The sequence below is a fragment of the Notolabrus celidotus genome, chromosome 17, assembly GCF_009762535.1.
Source record: "Notolabrus celidotus isolate fNotCel1 chromosome 17, fNotCel1.pri, whole genome shotgun sequence".
Classification (NCBI taxonomy): Eukaryota; Metazoa; Chordata; class Actinopteri; order Labriformes; family Labridae; genus Notolabrus; species Notolabrus celidotus.
This window is the reverse complement of record NC_048288.1, coordinates 20,465,713-20,487,442: the sequence shown is the minus strand read 5'-3', so window position 1 is coordinate 20,487,442 and position 21,730 is coordinate 20,465,713. Positions and strand designations below refer to the sequence as shown.

Genomic DNA, 21,730 nt, shown 5'->3' with positions numbered 1-21,730 from the left:
GTTGTTTCTTTTTGTAATGGAACTTTTTTTCTGGAAATCAAATAATGGCAATGAATATTTTACTTACTCTGTCGGGACGTCAATGAAGCTCTGCTCTGCTCTGCTCAGGTGTGAATCAGGTGTGTGTAATGTGACTCTCACATGAACCCCACCACCAAACAAGAGGCTGAAAAGTTGACAGTTTCCTGGCTTTAACACCTGAGTGGCCAAAGATCAGCTTCAGAGAGGAAAACAAACGAGTAACTTCAAACCTGAAAAGCAGCGTTTAAATCCAGTTAAATCAGTTTTTATGGCATTAGAGTTAATTTTTCCATAAATCTTTATTTGGCTTTCTGTTGAAAACAATGGCTTTCTTTATTTACAAAAAGGTAAGACAGCTAAATAATACATAGAGGGCCTGAGTCTGGAGGCTTTGTTGGAGAATAAATATTTTGTAGTTAAGTTCCAGATTTAAAATCTGCCTTTGTGACTCAAAAGAGCAGAGTTTTTTTTTGCACATGCTCACTGCATCTCAGATGAATGAGAAGCAGAGGTTTGTCAAGAGAAGAAGGGAAAGAGGAAGAGATATCTAGTCTTTTTTTTAATCTTAGCTCCTTGGGTAGAACATGGCGTATTTGGAGGTCCGGAAGCCCAGCAGGTCCCTCATCTCATTGCGAAATTTGGACAGGTCTTGGCGCAGGTCGTTCAGATTTTCCACCGTGGCCTGATCTGTGCTCTGCATCTTCTGCCGCGTGGAGGTCAGGTAGCGGTGAACCAGGCAGCACATGATCTTTTGGTAGTTTTCATCCCGCTTCTGCTTCAGGTTCTTCCACTCCTGAATGAAAAAGAAAATGAGTCCAGATCAAGACAAAGATATCACACATGACATACAATAAATGTTGATTTTTTTCAAGATAAGGGAAAGGGCTTGAAGGAAATTGTCCAGAAAATGATCAAATTATAGCTATTAACCCATTATTTCTTACCTTAAGGCTGTTTTGTCTTTTCACTTTGCCCTTTGATGTGTGTGAACAGATCCACTTGCTCATGCTGGTCACCAGGTAGCAGACGGTCTTTGGGGAGGGGAGGATGTTAAACGGTGGAGGCAGGGTGCACTTGTCATCAAAGTAGCTAAGCCACAGCTTGGCTCGAGCAAACTTCCACTCCTTATCCTCGTGATTCTACAAGCCGACAAGAACACGGAGAACGCAGGAATGTGAGACTTAACTTTCACACACTGCTTCTCATTTAGAGATGGAATCTTGACAATGCTAGAAATTGTGGAAATCCTTCAGGGGGGCCAGCTTTTTCTGGTCAATGAGTTGTTTTCACTTAGCATAATCAAAATCAAACTGTTGGTTCAAGACAGAAGATAATGTGCGGCCCAGTTCCAAAATAAAAACGTTTTCCCATCTGGGAAACATTTCAGGGTGAGTTGGAGATTCAGAAAAATCTAATCTGAACACTAAATGAAAACTGTTGCTACTCTTTGGTCCAAGTTGAACTCAAATCACCCCTGACAGTAGTACCAAACAAAGACTCTGCACAGAAAATGTTGATACTTACAGCGATTTGTCTGAAGCTCTTGTGGAGCATGGCCACCAGCAGCTTGGTCAGCACTATTACAACCACAATGTTGTAGGTGCCTATGATCATGGCACCCACAAAGGAGCGCAGTTCTTCTGTGTAGCTGATGCGGGTGACGAAAAGTGCAACGTGTGCCAGGGAGAAGATGTACCAGAACAGAGCATAACAGGTCCCCATAAACCTAGAACACACAATAAGCATATTAATGAGCATCTGGGGAAATGTTTTCTTTGGAAAGTTCAGACATTCTGTAATACACAGAGAAATATATAACATGTTACATCTATCATGGTCATCATAACTGTCCAAAATTGACAGACTAAGGTTGGCCCATACGTGTGAAATGCATCGTTGCTCTGCTGCTCACAGAAAATGCCCGTGCAGTCCTTGGTTTGGTTCCTGTCTGGGTCTTTTTGGTCTTTTCCGTACAGCTGGGTGAGTCCGATGGTGAAGGAGAACAAAACCAGCAGGAAGAGGCCCAAAAACTTTCCAAACTCCTGCAGCATCTGACCCATAGAGATCTGGGGAAATATAATTAGTTGTGCGTTAATCCTCTTCTGCTTGATCTGATCTAATCCAACAGACATGGGTGCTTTTTTTCCTGTTTGTCAGTCAGTTCCCTGCCAGGAAATCCTGATTACCAAGGAGGGTAGCTGGGGTCAGATCTGACACCAGACAGGCAGTTTGTCTGGTCCTTACACAATTTGACTGACTCTTTACCAGCTGACAGGTTAATGTTGATTAGGTATATTTGAGATGAAAATCAAATTCACTTTTCAGTTATGTAATTTGGGTGTCTGAGTGATTTAGCCTCAAGTGTTGTTGTAAACTACACACAGTTTATTTTAGGTCATTAAAGTTTTTACTAACTTTTTAATCCATAACAAACAAAGATCAGACAGACAACCGCAAACATAGAAATAAGTCCATACACAGACAGGGCATCCATTCAGCAAAAGTCCATTATATGTAGTGACTGGAATAATACTGTGTTGGAATCTACACAGTGTCTCTATCAGCTTTTATGAGTCCAAAAGCAGTCCCAGGAGGAGGTCCCACCTTCTGTATTCCCTTTTTTAAAAACATTTTTTATTAAGCTTCTCATTTATAAATACATATCTCAGTTGTTGAAACACGGTCAAAATTTTACAGGAATTATTTACAGTTCGGCAAACATAAAATAAAAAAATAAAGAATGTATGGCAACATCTTCAAACACATAAAGAGGAGATTATTGAAAATTAGTGGGGAAAAGTTGCTTCTTGAAAGCAGGCATCAGATATATTTGTCCGTAAACACACAAGCATTAACCTATCACATACTTCTCAATGAATGTATTCATTGACAAAACCAAAATTAACCAAAAGCCGTATTCCCTTTTAATCTGGACTCATAAAATGCCGTCTCTACCATTGCATCAACCCAATCTTTCAAAGTGGGGCTTATGCAAGTCTTACAGTTCTGGATGTGGTGGATGCAGTGATCAAACAAACCATAATAACAGAAGAGGCAATCAGAAATATTTGGTATTAAGATTTATAACCCAGAAGACATAAATCTGGGGTCAAAAGAATTGTGGAGCCAAACCAGCTGCTCAGAACTCCAAGAGCTTTACCCCAGAAATGTGCAACTGAAGAACATTCCCATATAACCATAGACTGTATAAATAATGGATGTAGTATCTGTGACATCACCCATCTGTTCTTGAGAGCTGTTTTGAAGCCAATCGACGGTGGCAGCCATATTGGAAATGCGGAACTCAACCAGGCATAGTGTGACGTAAAGAGGCGGGGTTTGAGCCTCCAAGCCAACAGCTATGCGTTCCAGGAGTCAAGTCAGACATGTCCTTATTTGGGCAAAAACTCGTAATCTTAATATCTTCTGAACCGTTTCATTAGAAAAAAATTCACCCCTGTACAATGTGTGCTGATAGAGATATTAGCTACATAGAGCCAAGCCGTTTTTTGAACCAGGCTGTAAACATGTTTATTAATGCTGCAAAGATCGTCTTCTTTGAATTGGTGTCTATGTGGTTTCCGGTGTTTCTGCAGCCAGCCTCAAGAGGATTCTCGATGAATTGCAGTTTATAACACTTCCACATGGGCTTCATAGTTTGAGACCGGCAGTTGCTGCTTGCATATAACTACATATATTTGATTTTCTTGTAACTCTAGTCTACTGCCTTTGGTAAAAAAACAAACAAAAAAAAACCCATCTGAAATTTGTATAATTAACATGATTTGGGAGACCTCACCAAATAAGACATTGTAATCCTTGTCTTGTCTCCATAATGTACTCAAAATTCAAACAGAACATTTTTTGCTCTTTTGTCTTAGTCTGTGTATTTGTTGCTAGCTAGCTTAGCAGCTCAAAGCTATCAGCTAGCAAACATCCATGTAGCCTAGCAGGCATTGTTTGATGGGTTGGAATTTCTATATTTCCAGTTAAGGTTTAGCTTAGACTAAATTAACACTAACAATTTTAGAATAATATTTCCTACAGGGTAAACAGTATGACATCCCCTTCTCCTTTTATAACTGTACAACATAACACGATATCCAGATTTTATTTTATTCCTTTACTAGATAAGACAACTGAGTCATATGCTCTGTTATTTTGCTACATTTCAAAAGCTTTATTAATTTTATTACCTACTTTATTACTTACTGGACATCTGTCTCCTGCAAGTGTACTACTTCAGTGATGTAGCTTTATTTCTACTTGAGGGAGATGTTTTGGGGTTCCGTCTTTTCCGACCACTTGTAGCTATTTTTCTGTACTTATTTAGCAGGTTTACCTCAAGAAAGTGGAAAAAGCAACATGTCCTGACAGCTGTCACGCGCCAACCCTTCCTGAGGGACGCCAAACAAACACAGGAGAAGCCAAAAAGAGGTTTGGAAGACAGAGAAAGTTCTCTCGGACCATTGGAAACCCAACTATTTATAGTCCTGAGTGGCTTATCTGTTTACTAGGGCCTAAAAATGCTCAAACAAGGTCAGAACATGCTCAGCCTTGCAAAACACAAACACACACACAGTTTCCAGTGTGAGGGATGACTACTCTCCCCGCACCTCAAGGTGAAAGGCGACAGGGCTGTTTGCTCTGAAACCCAGGCAGCTTGTTTGAGGAGAAGGGTTAGTCTATTAGGGTGATTCATTATCTTGTCATGACTAAATCCCTGCAGTGAATTCACTTTGTAAATGTCTGATTTAGGAGCTGAGAGTGCTCCCTGCTTGCCCAGTGTGACAGATAGTCTAACTTAGTTACAGGACAAACAGAGCAGGAATGCAGCAGGGCAGGAACTCTTAACCTGGAGGGGGGTCAGATGAATTAAAGGTACCTTTATGCACACAAACACAACACAATCAAATCAATTAAGAACATGTTATAGATTCATTAGTCAGCACTGTATTGAATGCTACAGTATAAGGTAATATGTTCTTTAGCATTTTATGCCTTTCAATTATTGCAACAGCCGCCCTTTTCCATGCCTACAACACAGATCTCTTGATCAACTTCAGGCTGTAAATAACCCCAGAGACAAAGAGCATGATCACATCACTCCTGTTTGAGCTACTTTACACTGACTCCCAGTATGTTTTAGAATTGATTCTAAGGTTTCACTGATTACTTTCAAAGCTCCTCATGGCCTTTCTCCCTGCTACATATCAGACCTGATAGTGCTGTACAAGCTGAGATGCACATTGAGACCCTCAGGCAGAGGTCTTCTGTGCATTGTAAAAGCCAGAATGAAAACTTAGGGGGAGAGATGATATGCTGTGAGGGTCCAAGGTTCTGGTACAATCGTCCCATAGAGATCAGGAGCTGGGTCATTGATCTCTTATAAGTCTCTACTTTTATCTGCAAGCCTTTCCTGATTTTACTTCAACTTTCATTTTAACATGATTTACTATGTTTGTAAGACCAGCCGATTTGTGCTGCAACAGAGAATCCCTTTTGAAAAGTGAAAAGTTATTATTATTATTATTAATAAAATAAATTACTCATATTGTGTGCCAAAGGACTCCAAGGAGCTCTTGACCTCCGGATTTGCTATATAACTTTAATTTAAACTAATAATGATAATAATAATACATTTTATCTGGAGGCAGAGTTCAGTGAAAGGGAATATGCTAATTTGAAAAGGTGGGTTTTGAGCTGGGATTTGAATGATGTTATGGAGTCTGACTGTCTTATGTGTGGGGGGAGGGAGTTCCAGAGTCTGGGTGCTGAGCAGCTGAAGGCTCGGGCACCCATGGTACTGGGGCGTGACGTTGGGATGGTTAGAAGTCAGGCAGAGGTTGAGTGGAGGGAGCGGGATGGAGTGTATTCATGAAGGAGGTCGTGGAGGTAAGTGGGGGCCAGGTTGTGGAGAGCTTTACAGGTGAGGAGAAGGTTTTTGTAGTGGATGTGGTATTGTACAGGGAGACAGTGAAGGTGGATGAGAACAGGAGTGATGTGGTCAGATGATTTGGTGCAGGTGATGACCCGGGCGGCTGAGTTCTGAATGATTTGAAGTCTGTTGATGAGTTTGGTGGGGAGTCCGGTGAGGAGGGCGTTGCAGTAGTCGATACGGGATGTGACGAATGAGTGGACCAGGATTTCGGTGCTGGGTTGGGACAGTGAAGGGCGGAGTCTGGAGATGTTGCGGAGGTGGAAGAATGCAGTCCGGGTGATGTTTTGAATATGAGGCGCAAATGAGAGGGTTACTTGTATACTGTGTGCTTCTTAATACAAACATATTGGCACAAAGTTCTTCCATAGCAGTTATGGCTTTGGGATGTTAGCTTAAGTTTTCTGTTTTGGGTTGGAATTTTAGCCATATCATCTAATATAACCGCATTTGAGCCAGTTCTCTTGATTTATTGGGATAGTATTACATTTTGCTGTAATAGCTTTTGGTTACTGTACATTATTTTATGGTTGTTACTTGTTTTTCCATTTAATTTGGATGAAGGCAGATGCTTCTCCATGATTTGCGAAATGTTTTTTTAGCTGGAACTATCTGGAATAGACTCAATTCTGTTTCCAATTTGTTTGTAACTTTATCCAAACTGAGTCACTATTTGTAATAGATTGCGTAACAAAAGCATCCACAAATACCAGATGCACAAACTGACAAATCTCTCAGAATTTAACATTTTTATAATGCCAAAGCACTCTTATAATGCAAAAAAAACCTCTTACAACCTGATCTAAATTTGAATGAAGTCTAAAACTGGGGCAAATCTTACATCTTCGTTCTCAAACACACTCATACATGCCTCCATAATTTATGTGGGAGATAAATACTGTTCCTGAGGTTAAGTCTGGGCCATGAGTGAGCTCACTGAACGCTCCCTGGTGATAGCAGACACACACAGGCACACACTCACACTTTCAGTCACTCTTTCCAACCTCAGCAGGGGGCACTACCCGGCAGAAACATGAGCTGGCTCCTTCAGGAACGATGGAATCAGAGGAACTTTCATTACCGCAACCCACACAGCACTGCCTCACTGTCTGCGTGAGCAGGAGCTGGTCTGAGAGCCATCCCGAATGGCATGCTCACAAGTGAGTGGAAATGTGTGGGCACGTGTGTATGAGAGAGGAGGTGTGTCTGACATGTGAGTGTGAGTGTGGCCATGAACACACAGCAGCATCTCTGTCCAAAGCTAATAATTTTTCCATCCTGCCAGGCCAGACAGTGATGTCACAGAGCGATTGAGCAAAAGCAAGAGGACAGAGAAGAAGAGAGGGAGGCAGAAAAATGGAGGAGATTAGAGCAGAAAGCGCTCATTAACAATCTCCGGGGAACCCTCAGTGTTTTATAAGTCAACCGCAAATAGCACCTGGGCTTAATGACAGGAAGGCATCCCTGCAAGCAGACTGACCTCACTGCATACCTTTATGTAATAAAGTCATAAACAAGGGGGAAATGATAATCTGCCAAAACAAAGTCAGAAGTTGGCTTGGCTTCTCAGTCTCTTTCTTCCAGCTGGCTGAGTGATAAACAACATAATGTGGAATGATTTTTCTAGAGTTCTGTCAGGCTCTGTGTTTGATTTTTAAAATTTGATTTATTTTCTGTTATGCAAGAGAAACAACAGTGCAACTATATTGCTAAACATTTCCATAAACTTTAGAGAAACCTAAAAGAAGAGATTCTGAAAACCCATCACGCCTGCTGAATCTGAAGCTGCCAGTAAAGACTGAGGGATAATAAGGCAGATCCAGATAGATTTCTAAAATATATAAATCACACATAAAGGAGGGGATGAGGCCATCATTATGTTGAACATTTGTTATGACAGCAGTTTTGAAGTCTCAAGTTCAGCAGTGGTTTTTTTTGGAACCAGAAGTTACCATATTTTAACATGTGGTTAGGTAGGCTTTCCAGCATCTCTGCCCCGGTTGAGAGGTCACTACATTGAAGTTTCCTTCTGCAGCTAGTGGAGTCCCTCCTCATTGGCATTAAGAAAGAAAGCACTGCTAAGCTTATTACATGCTGGCTTCACTTTTGAAATCAAAAAGCCACACTGCAAATAATTCGACACTTGCCAAGATTTTAATTCTTAGATTGAGACATGTTAGATGAATGACCTTGTTTTTAGAGTTATTCACTTGTTTTTAATCTTTGTATGTCTGAATCTTAAATTGATTATGAACATGTCTTTTTTGTCTCAATTTGTCTGGGAATCTTAAATTGAGTGAATGACTGTTAAAATAAGCTATATTGGTTGTCTCACCTAAAGTCTCATCAAAATAAAACTTGTTTCAAGTTTGAGTCACAACTTCAAGTTGCTTGATTTAAAAACAACACACAAGGCATCTATTCAAGACACAGTTCAGCTTGTATCTTATTGATTGCTCATAGTGCTGCTGTATGGTGATATGTTTGTTTTGGTTTGGCTCTAAAGACTGTTTTAAATGTCTTGAAGTATGCATCAACCCTGAGCCACTATTAATAGTGTTCTTGATGTTATATGTTGTTAATCCTGACATCTATTAAATGTAATCCAGTAATCTGGCTTGCTGTTGTGGTTTTTGTAGAAACATTTCAGGGGTATATTCTAAGAATAAGACCTGGTTTAAAGATTTAAGTTTTGGTTAAGAAGGAATAAGCTTTATTTTAAGATGAGCCAGCTTATATCAAGAAACAGCGTTATCATAGTTATCTAATGGTGAGTCATTTTTTACTTAAATTGGTGTTTTTCTTGCCCCCCGGCCTTAATTTGCTCAAATTAAGGATACAAAATACATAAATGAGATTTTCTTTGCTTATATTCAGTATAATTCACTTATAACTGTGCTGTAGGACGTTTGTTTTCAAGTAGTTTGAGCTAAAATCAGCATATCCTACTTATTTCAACTCTTTTTAATACTTTTCAGAGCCTGCTTATTTCTAGATTTAACAATCTCATTTTAAGATTTCTTATGAAGTAAAATTAACTCGCTGCACAGACAGATAATTTCACTACTTTTAAGACATTTTCACCTTGAATTCAATTTTTTTTACCCTATATTTAAAGGCACTATGAGGAGTTTTTCACCAGCTGAGAAACAGAATGAAACCAACACTGATGCCTCTTTATGACCTTCAAAAGCAAACAAAACCATAAACAACAACACTGATACCTTCTCTGTTGTCATTTTTAATGCCGTAAACCACTCAGAGGGGGTGGGTGTCAGACCACATGATTGACATTTGGTTTTAGAATCACCCTTTTTTGTCTGTTTTCATGGCAAATAATCACATCGAGTGATATATCTGGCTGTTAAAGACAGCAGGGTGAAGTTTTTGTTGAAAACACTACTTTTGCAAGTACAGAACAAGAGATAAGAGGTATCACTTTGTCCACAATGGGGCACCAGAATTGATATAAATCAAAAGTTCCTTACAGCAGCTTTAAGCTACCCTTTTTTGCAGTACATGTTTACTTATTTTGTAAATTCAATGATCTGAATAAAGTGAAATTAAATCCAGAAGAGTAAGAGCTCATATGTTTTCAGTTGCTGCATGTTGTTTCTTGCTCCCCATTCAGCCAAAAAATGCTGTTAGCAACAGATACCACTTACTGTATTTATCACATACTGTGCCAGAATCTGAGATCCAATGAAAATGTGCTGTGGGTGTACAGAGACAGCTCTTTCAGCTTTAACTCGGCATCCTAAACTCAAGTATCCTTGAGTAATCTATTTTGTTTACACCAAAGTGTTCTCGTTCATGCAGATGATGGAAATGATAATGCATATGGTGACAAAGCTGAAAAGCTCTGTGATGTTTTGTTCAGTTCATCATGAGCATATTATTACCGCAGAGCACTTTCATCTGCTGCCTCAGTTCACTGTGCTTAACTTAATGCTCATTATGTTGGCTATGATACTGCTGGGCACAGCTGGTGTGATGTTTAGTGTTGGCTTGTCCTTGAGTGTTCACGCTCCACAGAGAGATAGAGAAAGAGAGAGAGAGAGAGAGAGAGAGAGAGAGAGAGAGAGAGAGAGGGAGAGAGAGAGAGAGGGAGAGAGAGAGAGAGGGAGAGAGGGACAGAGAGGAAGAGAGTGGGTGGTGTTTCTGTGCTGGGTTCAGGGAGAGTGATAGAAAGGAAAGCAGTTTTATAATCATTGCATAAGATTTTTTTCTCATTCAATGTGTTTTTCAAACACATGGATCATTTCCTGACTTCAAAGCTCCACAGGGGTCATGTCTGGCTCTATAGGAAACAATCTCATTAATATTCTCATTGGTTTCTTACCTGTAGAGGCCCCAGTATGGAGCTGGTGGTGTACATGAAGAAGAGTCGCAGATAACTTAACACATTAGCAAAGGCAAACAGGCCCTCCGCCACAAGGATGGGGTGGAAGGCATCCCAATTCTTCCTCTCTTTGTCTGCCACATCCTTGAACTGTGGATTAAAACAGAGTCAGAAACACAGCACTTTTTGGCTTCATTTTTCATGACTTTTCCTAATTTAATGAGGATAACTGGGAAAACGTGAAATTAAATTGTTGATATGTTCCAATTTCCTGTAAAAAAAAATGTATGCATCATGTTCCTTGGGGTCAATTTGACCCAGTTTTAGCTGTATATAACATAAGAAATATCAACATTTTACACACATTTGTTTTGGTTGTATTGGATGATATTGATGTCACTATAACCAAGGACACTTCCGCATGTGACTGAAGGAGCTCGGATCGAACCGTCAACCGTCAGATTGAGATATAATATTTCCTGCCACCATGTCTCTAAAGACATTCAATGATGTGTCCTGTGTCATATGTTTTGATAACATAGAAACAAAGCAGGGCTGATGAGAGCATAACAAACCTGCAGCAGTTTGATGTTCTGTTTCATAATAAAGTCCTTCTAAATGCTTTAAATAGTGTTTATGCTTGAAATATATTTTATTTAAAGGGATATTTAGATAGTCAACAAAGAAACATAAAGTACCTGACATATAAACCTGGGTAACATTCAGTCTCTGGAGGTTTAAATTGCTGGGGTCAAATTGACCCCAAGGATAAAAGATGTTAGTAAAATTTGAGGGTTAACAATATTACTTGAAGATCACTGAAGTTTTTTTGGTACCTACTGACTTCCCTTATATAGAATGGTATATTTTTATTTCGCCCACACTCCGCACACTCAGGTGATTTAATTTGTTTGCTAAAGATGTCTCAAGATTTCTTGGAGGGATATAAAATCTGCGAGATTGGCATCTCCTTCAATCTCTTTTCGTACCTGTTAGGGTGTGAAAAATAACACCTTAAGTTCAGTAACCACCCTGCTGGCTTCAGGATAAGCTAAAGTCTGATTACTCAGAATAACTGAGACACCTGTGTGGGTGCAAGGTGCTAATGAACCTCTAAGTTTGTTTTCTTTTTCCGGAAAGGGAAACACGGTCAAAGCTGTTTGCTTCCAGAATCCAGTGTTGAGCAGTTTTTCAATCCTTTCAAAAAGAATAAATTCAGTTATCCTTTGAATGTGTGAGTACCTTGCTATGAGCAACTATCTTCAGGGCAAATGTAGCAAGATAAAGGGAGTTCATCACAAAGCTCAGCTGGTTTCGAGACTCTTCCAGGAAGTCTTCCAGCCCCTCGTACCACAGACGCTTCACATCCGACCACACCATCCCTACAGAAGAGCAGGAGCTCAGCATCACCGCACACATATAAACACACCCATGGAAAGAAGGTATTCTGATATCATTATCTCTGACATTTTCAGAAGTTTTCCAAATCCAGCCACAAGTCATCCTGCAGAGGGAATTTGGGGAAAACAGGAATGTATGAAACATAAAATGAGAGATTGATGAGCTGAAAATGTGACATCTGTTGGATCCAGTGAGGTGTCGGGGATAAAAAAAATGGGTGTTAGTGTCCAGTTTGTGTCCAAAAAGAATTTAATCAATTCTTCATAGGGATGATCAGATTTAGTCTGAAAGCTTGACTTCAGCTGCAAATACAGAAGCAATTGAATTAGATTGAACATGGTTAATCTGTTCATGGTTTCCATGGTTTTAAAATACAGCAAACAGACCAATAACAAGCTTTGGCACAGACATCCTTTTAGATATTGTTTCATACACTAATTATTTTCACACCTTAATGAATTTATATTGTTTTGCCTGGTTAGTGTGATCTTGGGTTTTCCTCATAGTGTCTGAATTTGAGTTCTAGTACAGAAAACCCTCAGTCATAGACCATCTTTTGACACACATGTATAGCCCAGACTACAGACACACCCCCAGCCTCAGCATCTGATTTCCCCATAATATGAGGCATCTGGCTCAGGGGAGAAGCAGGAAGGAGAGAACTGGAGAAAGATGAGATGAGGGGGGGGGGGCAGTGCGGGAGAGAACAAGAACAATGGGTTCTCAAGAAATGAAAAGCTGCTGTTTCACTTCTCCTTGTCTTTTGACTTTTGACATGCAGATAATCTAGCAGCATAAAATCATCTTCAGTAACTCTGCATGCTTTTTTTTTTTGCAACAAAGACCCTGGTGTGTTAAATCAACACTTGTGCATCACATATTGCAGTGAAGCTCTTTTGCAACAAAGCAGCTCTGAAGAAGAGACAACTGAAGTTATCAAAACTGATCTTTGAACCTTCTCTTTTGCAGTACTTAAGGAATCGTCCCCCCTCTAGTGGGCTATTCCAGCCCAAGCAAAAACCCATTACAATTCTATCTAATGGCTCAACTACTGATCTCACTCGAGCAGTATACAGAATAAATTGCAAATTACCCCGCAACCATCTTTATAATGTTAAGTAATAGACGTCAACTGCTTCCACATCCTTGTATAACCTGTCAGGTGAATTTATAGGAGTGATTTATCAAAGCGATGCTGAAAAAGAGATGAAACCTGGACCAATGAGCTGTGGCTGTGAGGCTTTTTTGTGTCTGCTAGGGAAGGGTATGATACTGCAACCATGAGACAAATATCCGTGTTGAGAAGGAAGGGCCATTAAAGCAATTGAATGATCATGCTAATGGTTTCTTGGCAGAAAGGGAGTGTAGAGAGTTCATACCCCAGAGAGATGGGAGTACATTTTCAGCTATCACTATCCACTCATAGTTTGCACACATATATGTTTGCATGTATGCGGCCCGGTATCTGAAGATACTAGCACTAAGTGGTGCCACAGGGGAGAAAGAAGAAGCTGCGGTTTGTTCTATGCAGCTCAGTAAGAAGTACAACTGACAGATTTAATCCAGTCAGGCTGGGCTTTCTGACGTTCAGTATAGAAACAGATGTTTGTCATGTCATGCCTGATAAAATTATGGATACAGGATACTGGAGTTTGGCCAGAACATATCAGGAATCTCTCATTTTCACTCTGCAATGCAAAGCTACTCTATTAAACTCTGGGGTGTCTGATTTCATTCTTAAACTAATTCTTTGACTGGTTATTTGTGCCCATTAGAAGATGTATTTTTATTTAATTTCAAAGCTGAAATACTATGATAGGAACATATGACTCCCCTCTACAAGCAGCATAAATACATTAGTATGTTGTTTAACTCATGACAGCTGAGTTGAAGTGGTTTAAAAAGTTTACCTATGATCCACAGGATGAGCAGGTAATCTATCATCTCCAGCGCAGGGCCCATGGTGTTTTTCTTGCCCTCGTTGTAGACCAGAGAGTACAGGTTGAGCAGCAGCAGGAATGTGAAGTACGACGCGCTGTGAATGATGAACTTGACAAAGGGAGTGTGGATGATCTGGCCCACGCGGGAGCGCGGCACCAGAAGGTAGCAGACGGAGAGCAGGGGCCAAAGCATGGCCACGCTCAGCACAGTGGCCATCTTCAGACAGGTGTGTTTGCGTCGGTAGCTGGCCGTCTCTCCAAACCAGACGGTGTTGAGGAACTGTTGACAGTTGGACTGAGCGACGAACTGTAAGAGGGGAAATCAGGGTTAGCAAATTGAGCCTGTTCAGTTAAATGAGAATACTGATGCCAGTCTCCTTTCTCTTGTCAAACACAATACAGATACAAGTATGAAGAGATGTTCCAATCTCCTCTTTATTCTGGTGCCTCTAATGCAAACTGTCCAGCACACCACACTATGGTGCAACAGTCTGCCTTTAAAAAGTAGCTGTTATTTTCTTACCCTGAAAGGAAGTGATACTTTTTTTTTTATCATTATTGTACTTCCTGGCTATCGTTTGACCTTTGACCTATAAAACATAAACAAAAGCACAAAAAATAAGATATACTAGCAGACCGCGTCCGTGTACCTTCCGTTCATTCTATTATCAATTATGAAACGCAAAAATTGGAAAAAACTTTTTTCAATATGTAGCAGATTTTAAAACAAACAAACAAACAAAAGCCGTTTTCCATTAATATATTGCATTAAAATTGGATTTTGTGTTGTTTTCCTATTATGGATGTTTATATTCCCTGATTTACACGAGGAATCCAATCTATGTTAATCCAAAATGCAAAAAAATGCTGGGATATCTGTATGATTACATGGTGAAGTTGGGTAAAGTTAGAAAGATATTCACAGATTCGACCTTCTCGGATCAATAACTTGCTAACGAAAGGTGGTAAAAACACAAAATATACCTCTTTCCCATCAGTGTAAGACAGACAACGAGCTACAACGTAATTTTCATCAATATAGGCCGTCTCTCGCGTTGGGCAAATAATATTGGTCTCTATGCGCTGCCGGTGGTGAGGCAAGTTGGCAGGGACCGTCTACAAAGTGTACTGCCGAAAATATACGCTACTAAAAAACAAGCAAGGATCATCACTCCTACACAGTGCAGTGTCCTGAAAATCATTGCTAACCTTAAAGAAAGAAACCTAGCTTTCTTTCACATTGATCGAACAATCATGACCATGTTCTACCATGCTTTTATCGAATCTGTTGTGTCCTTCTCCCTAGTCTCGTGGTTTGGCCAAATCACTCTGAAGGAAAGGAACTCTTTAAACCAGATAGTTAAATGGTCAAGCAAGTTGATTGGTGAGCCACAGGCATCCACAGTTTCCCTGTACACTAACCAGTTACAGCGGATAGCCACCTCTATTTTAAATAATGCCTCACACCCTCTGCACAGTGATTTCCAGCTTCTTCACTCTGGACGACGGTTTTTAGTCCCAAGGTGCAGGACACAGCGTCACAAGAAAAGCTTTGTTCCTGCTGCTGTTACTGAGCTGAACAAGCAATAGCTTTTATTTTCCCACACAGTCAGCCTCCAATCTTATGACTTGAGCCCAGATTGTCTTATTTATCATGTGATTCCATTGTTTTTATTGGTTGACTGTTTTCTGATATGCTTTTTAAAATGGAACCTTTAGCACTTTTATCATTTTATCATTTTATCATGTCTATTCATTTTACCATTTTTAGTGTTAGATTAGTTTTTAGGATATTTTTTGTATGTTTTGCACATTAAGTAGATTGTTCTGTCTGAAGTCTATCTTGTAATTTTGTATCTACCTAACATCTCACTGGCTGCAAAACAAGTTTACCTACGGGTACAAATAAAGTAACCTGAACCTGAACCTGAACCTAATCATGTCCTTCTGATTATACTACAACACTTGGTTTGAGAATACACAGTTTTACAGATTTTTTTTGAATTTTTATTGCCAATAATATTCAATAACTTCACTGTTATACTGTGTAGACTCCTGAAAGTCACTGCAAACCTTAATCATGTCCTTCTGATTATACTACAACACTTCTCAAACCGTGTGTTGTAGTGTTTTGTTTTCCGATTTGCGTTTCAGAATTTGAAATAGAGTGAACGGAAGGTACACGGACCGTTTGGTTAACTGTTGCTCCAGCTGACATTACATTCTATGCTAGCATTGCACTTTTGTTGTTGCTGTTTTCACATGGTAATTTACCAAACGTCTGTTCTTCTAGTTGTCATCAGTGGCCATAATATTTTTTTAAAGGCACTGGAATAAGTGCAACTTTACTAGTTAACCTAGCTTAGCATCAAATCATAAAGATATGAAACAGCTAACCTTGCTTTTTCCATGGCAAAATCTGCCATCAGTTCATCATTACACTGATTTTCATATTAAGTGGTGCTTGTAACATCATAAGACAGATGTGTCACCCTGATGCATTTTATAATATTTAGCTTTAAGCTGACTAAAGTTAACCAGACACAACTTAAAGCTAACTAATAGTAATCTAACTGAAGCCTCAAACACACAGTCATCCATACATACACTTTTAATGACTGTGTTTTTCTGTGATTAAGAGTTAGGTTGTGGGCGTTTTTCTCAGGACTGTGACTAACTTCTGACGTGATCTCAAGATAACAAAGCTGTTTTTCTCATTGTAGGGATTACGCAATCTCACTTTAGGTACCAAAGCAGGTTCTGTCATGTTGATCTGAAAAACATAACTACAGGCTGGTCACTGTGACCTCGATATGCCACGCTGCTGTTGCCCACACTTATCAGATGCATTTAGCACATTTCTATGTTTGATTTGTAATTTTGCAAATCTCGGGTTACACGTTATGATCAGTGGAGATTCTGAGTAGATGAAATGAATGGATGCATGTCCAATTAGGGCTTCCAAATCAGTGTTCCTTCTGTAATAACGTTCCAACTACAAGCCATAAATAAGACTCAGAGAAAAAGGGAGTACGTCTTTGATGTTCAGTCTTAAAAAGGAACCCTTACGGTGTTTTTTCTCCAGCAGGAAACAATGATATTCCCCCAGCTCTACAGTGATGTCTGAGTTTAACACTTCTCACACGGAGCTTTCCAAGCTGTAAAATGCCCCTCAGCCTTAAACCTCCAGCTTTAGTTTGTCTTTGAGTGCTGCTGCCTGGAAGAACTGCTTTATCCTGCCAAGCTCATATTTCACGAAGACAAGCACATGGTGTGCTGAAGCAGATGAGCTTGTCATATCGTACAATAATGACAGATAGTATTTGTAATTTCTCTAAACAAATCTGTGGAAAAACTGTTTCTTTTTCTTCTATTGTATGTTTGAATCTGTGTGTTGTCTCTTCTAATGGGTCAGTTTTTGTTATCTTCAGATGTAAATCAACATTCTTGCCAACTCCTGCATACTCTGTCCATAAGACAGAAATAAATGAATAAAAGATCACTTGTTTATCAAGCAATCAATGAAATGGTGACTATCTCACCTCTTTCTGATTGTACTTGATGGCGAGTTTAAGTCGACTGAGATTCATACGCTCCTCCAGCAAGCCTCTCTTGTCGACGTGATCCTCACTGGATGTGTGGTTGAGAATCACTTCTAGCTCTCGAGAGTTTCGAGCCTGAGCCAGCAGGTCCTTGGCAAACATCTTACACTGCTTTGCCAGCTCCTCATAGTCGTTCCTGGAACAAGGAAATTAGATATAATCACACTACATAATAGATTTGGATTCTTAATCATTACAGACAGAAAAGGAATAGGACTTCAAATCTCACAGTCTGTGCTTCAGTAGATATGTTTGTGGGGGTGCAAATAGAGTCTTATCTTTGGGCATAAGATATTAAATAAATGTGCACTGATATGATTGATTGCAGCCGACGGCACCCATACCTGAACTCTACCTCAACCAGACTGAGCTCCCTGAGGTCTGTACTCAGCTCAAAGGCTCTGAGTATGGGATCTTCCTCTGTCAGCATGATCAGAGAGGGGCTGGCCAGGCAGCGGTAGATGTCCAGGCGGAATCTGACCCAAAAAAAAACAACACATGTAGAAGAGGGACAAAAAACACGTGCACAGGTAAGAGAAAATAGAAATAGAACATTCAGTCCCCTGCTTTGGTTGTTCAAAGGTACCTGCTCTAACCTCTTTGTTTTTTTTGTAGCAGCCAAACTGTACACTGATTCATTTAGCTCACTGTGTGGGAAGCTTCTCCACTCTGCCGAGAGAATAAAAATGCCCAGCTGAGGACATCAGCAAAATCTCATCTAGCTGGCTGAGGATGGCATCAGTAACAAAAATCACTGCTTCCCAAAGAAAATGCTGTTCAAATTAGAGTAGAATCAACTTATGTTTCAGATTACAACTTGAAAAGTAATGTGAATTTGGTATTATTCTACAGCTAGATAAATAGAGCTTAGCAGTAACGAACAACTTCAACAGTCCACAGTGGGCCAACTTTAAACTCTGGATAAAAGCATGAACCAAAAGTAGGTTAATACTAAATCATTTCTTTCCAGGTGCTTAAGGTGATACTCCGAGGCTGATGTTATCATCAAAACAAGGTGCCGCCATGTTTCACACGTACCTTTAAGGAACTCTTTTCCTGACAGACCAACTGATTCATAGCTCCTACATACCAGAGCAAGGCCAAAACAACCGTCAAGAAAATATATAGGCGTCAAGTGGAAAACAAGTGCAACACTAGCCTCCTATTTTAGCTCAACTCTGTGAGGAACTCTTATTTTGTTGTGATTTTGGTTTCCCCTGTGAACAAAGCAATACATCTCAGCTTTTTGCTAATCTTGTTTTGTACAGTACGGGTATTCAGCGTTTTCTGAAAAATCTCATCCAGTCATATCACTCACTGTGAATCTGTGTAACGTAAAATGTAAAAACAAGGCTGTTACTGCAGAGTGCTGTTAGTCGTTCGTCTACCCTGCTGAAGGAATTCCAAGAAAAATGTTTCAAAATGTTTAACCGTCCTGTTATGTTCGTTTCTCAGGGACAGCAATAATGTTCCTGGGTCAACTTGACCCAGGGCATATTCAATGACCCAAAAAAATCCCAATAAACATTTTTTAAATCTCATTATCAACTCCATTACTAACCATTTAAATCAATATTTAGTGCAATGGTGTTCTTTAATTCTCACAGATCATGGTTCAATGAGGATAACTCACTCGTTTTACATTAAAAATGTTAAAACTTTTTTTTAATGTACCTTGAGAAGACCTAAATAAAAATACAATAGTTTTACATGACATAGATTTTTGTTTTTTTTACTTTTTTTTTATGTAGTGATGTTGATAAATTAACACTAGACACCTCTTCTGTCACATGCTGCACAGTTTTTTATGCTGCATTTAGCTGGTTTGGAAGGCATATATTACCTGAGATGGAAGGGACCTCTGAATACCCCTAGCCTTTCATCCACTGTGACATTAGAAATAAGAAATAATACTTTTAACTTTTTTTTTTACTTTGAAATGGGTCAATTTGACCTGTAACATAACAGGAGGGTTAATCAGGATATGAAGTGAATAATCAGCTAATGATTTTGTTTGCTGTTGTGGGTCACAGATGCTTCATGGCCAGCTGAAAACTCCTCACAGGAGCTTTTTAACACAGCTATCTGGGGAAAAGCAGACTATGTGTATACCATTGTAATCTAGGTCAATGAGCTGTACCTGGAGTGTCGTAAGCTGTCCTTCTTGTTTTTAGCATTGCAGAGCGTGCACTCACAGCCGACAGCATGCGGCCTGGGGAGTGAGATGTCCTGTTTCAGCAGCATGGTCAAGATCTCGTAGTTGTTCCTGTGAGCTGCCAGTATGACTGGAGCTACATCCATGGTGGTGGAATACTCAGGGTTCTGTATACGCTGCATGAGTTTCTGACAAAAAAAACAGTAAAATAAAAATCTAAAATATTTCACTGAAATACTAAGAAGTTGTCAGAAATATTGGGTTGTTCTTTGCTGTGTTTTCCTGGACACAGGACCTCTATGCAGTACTGAGAGAAGACTTACAGCAATAGATGGCTTGGAAGCTCGCCTTGGCCTGTGGTTGAGGAGGATGTCCACAGCTCCAACCACCTCAGAGTCAATAGCAACCAACAAGGCATCTGTCGCCTAAAGAAATAATATTTAGAAGATATAAGATAGCAAATCACAACTTCAAACCAAACAACAAAGCAACATCAGAGTGAGTATTTTGTATTCAGTGTTTCATCCCCTGTGTGTTTGTGTGTTTATTACCTGGCAACCATATTCCAAAAGAAGCTGCAGGATGTCGAGGTTCTCGTTCTCTATGGCGATCGTGACGGCATCTCGACCCAGAACGTCCACGCAGTTGAGGTTGAGCTCGCCGTGTCGGTTCTCCTCAAGTAGCTTCTTCACCATGTAGTAGTCACCTGGGAAGCACATTAAAAGACAAAGCAGCACTTCAGGAAATTGTTGCAGCAGTCAGATGTACAAAAAGGTGAATTATGATCTGTGGATGGCGCCATGCAGACACACTAAACTTCAGACTTGATGCAAACACTCTGGCAGGTTCAGGCTCAGCTCCAGCAGTCCTCTTAACCTCTGTAACAATAACATCTCCCTCAAAGGACAGTGTCTGTTGCTGAGCCATGTTTGGAGAGACTTTATATGGTCACAGTGGCAGTTGCAGGCCTGAACAATGTTCACAACTTATCAATGAAACATTCCCCTCCCTTCTGAGATGCCCCTCTGTGATTGTATGTGTGTGTGCACTCTGCATCTTGCATAGTTTCTCTTTGTTTGTATAATGGAGCTATGAAAAGTCTGCAGAACATGGTGAGCAACTTTCATAAAAAGCGGACATGAATTTAAATATATCTAAATCCCTGTGGGCAAATTTCGACAGCAGCCAACATGTAGGCAGCTGTGAGAGGTATTCAGTGGAAAAAATGTGGTATGACTGTACAGTACTCTGCAGCAATGACCCTGCTGGAGATCTATCAAGCTTTTAGTCATTGTACTGTACCCACAAAATAGCTGATATCAGACATAATGCTTTCAGAATTTTAAGCCTGCAGAAGTCCCCTGATTCCAGAATGCACATGTGCCACTGCTAGGACAAAACAAGGAACTTGGATGATAGGAAAAGAGACATAAGAGGGGCAAACCTTTCTCGCATGCCAACAAGAAGAGCTTCTCATCCAGTGTAGTTTCCTCCTTCACCTCCCTCACGTCTTTCAAGGCCAGGAATTTATCCGGAGAGGAGGCGTCTGTGCCCTGGTACAGAGCTGACATTACGACGGAGAGCGAGTACGGCCAAACACTGATGTGCATCCCACTAGGAACAGGCGACCATTACTCAAAAAACCCCTTCATGCAGAGTGACAGTGGTGAAATCCTTATTTTCGTCGTCGTTGTTTTTGTTATTGCTGCGTGTCGCAGCTTAGCAGAGGCTTAAAGTGTCGTCATGGGACTAATTTCATCAAGTGTTGTTATTGACGTCGCATCTCTGCTGCGTCAGTAACCGCGCTCCTACTGCCCAAAATAAACGTCCTTCTTTCGTCTGCCTCGCGCTGAATTACTTTAAAGCTTCAGTTCGTTAAAGTAAAGAGCAATAAAACTACACCGTCATATCCCTCGCGGTGTAAACACGCATCTTCTCGGGCTTCTGAGGATCCTTCTGGTCCTGATGCTGCTGATGAGGCGCCTACTGCGCATGTCTCCTCCTCCACCTGCTCGTGCACTTCGCAGGCGCAGAGCCGCTGTGAAGCTCGTGATTACGTAACACGGCTTTCAGTACAGCTTTGTTCTGACTATCTCACTGTGTGCGTGTAGACAATACAATGATACTGTTCTTTTATCAAAAGAATATATGATGATTGATGCATGCAGAACATTATTATTCCCCTTAAACCCAACTAGCAATGTTTTTTTTCTAAAAACATTATTTCAGAGAATGTTACTGTCATGTTTTCAGTGGGAAGTTTGCTTTGTGTTCAAAGAATGTTCTCAGATAACATTCTCTAAAAACATTAATATAATGTTAAGTGACAAC

At 40.1% G+C, this 21,730-nt stretch overlaps 1 protein-coding gene across 1 annotated transcript; it reads right to left on the bottom strand.

The window, feature by feature from the left end:
- Nucleotides 1-301: 301 nt before the first annotated feature.
- On the bottom strand, nucleotides 302-21,372 carry trpc1 (transient receptor potential cation channel, subfamily C, member 1). The gene is made up of 13 exons (XM_034705891.1): nucleotides 20,844-21,372; nucleotides 19,951-20,105; nucleotides 19,723-19,824; nucleotides 19,385-19,587; nucleotides 17,589-17,720; nucleotides 17,185-17,380; nucleotides 13,613-13,949; nucleotides 11,544-11,683; nucleotides 10,302-10,451; nucleotides 1,903-2,087; nucleotides 1,546-1,747; nucleotides 966-1,160; nucleotides 302-814 (listed from the first exon to the last, which is right to left on the bottom strand). Exons 1-13 carry the CDS (start codon nucleotides 21,007-21,009, stop codon nucleotides 587-589), a joined length of 2,391 nt encoding a protein of 796 aa, XP_034561782.1. The 5' UTR covers nucleotides 21,010-21,372; the 3' UTR covers nucleotides 302-586.
- Between the last annotated feature and the right edge of the window lie 358 nt (nucleotides 21,373-21,730).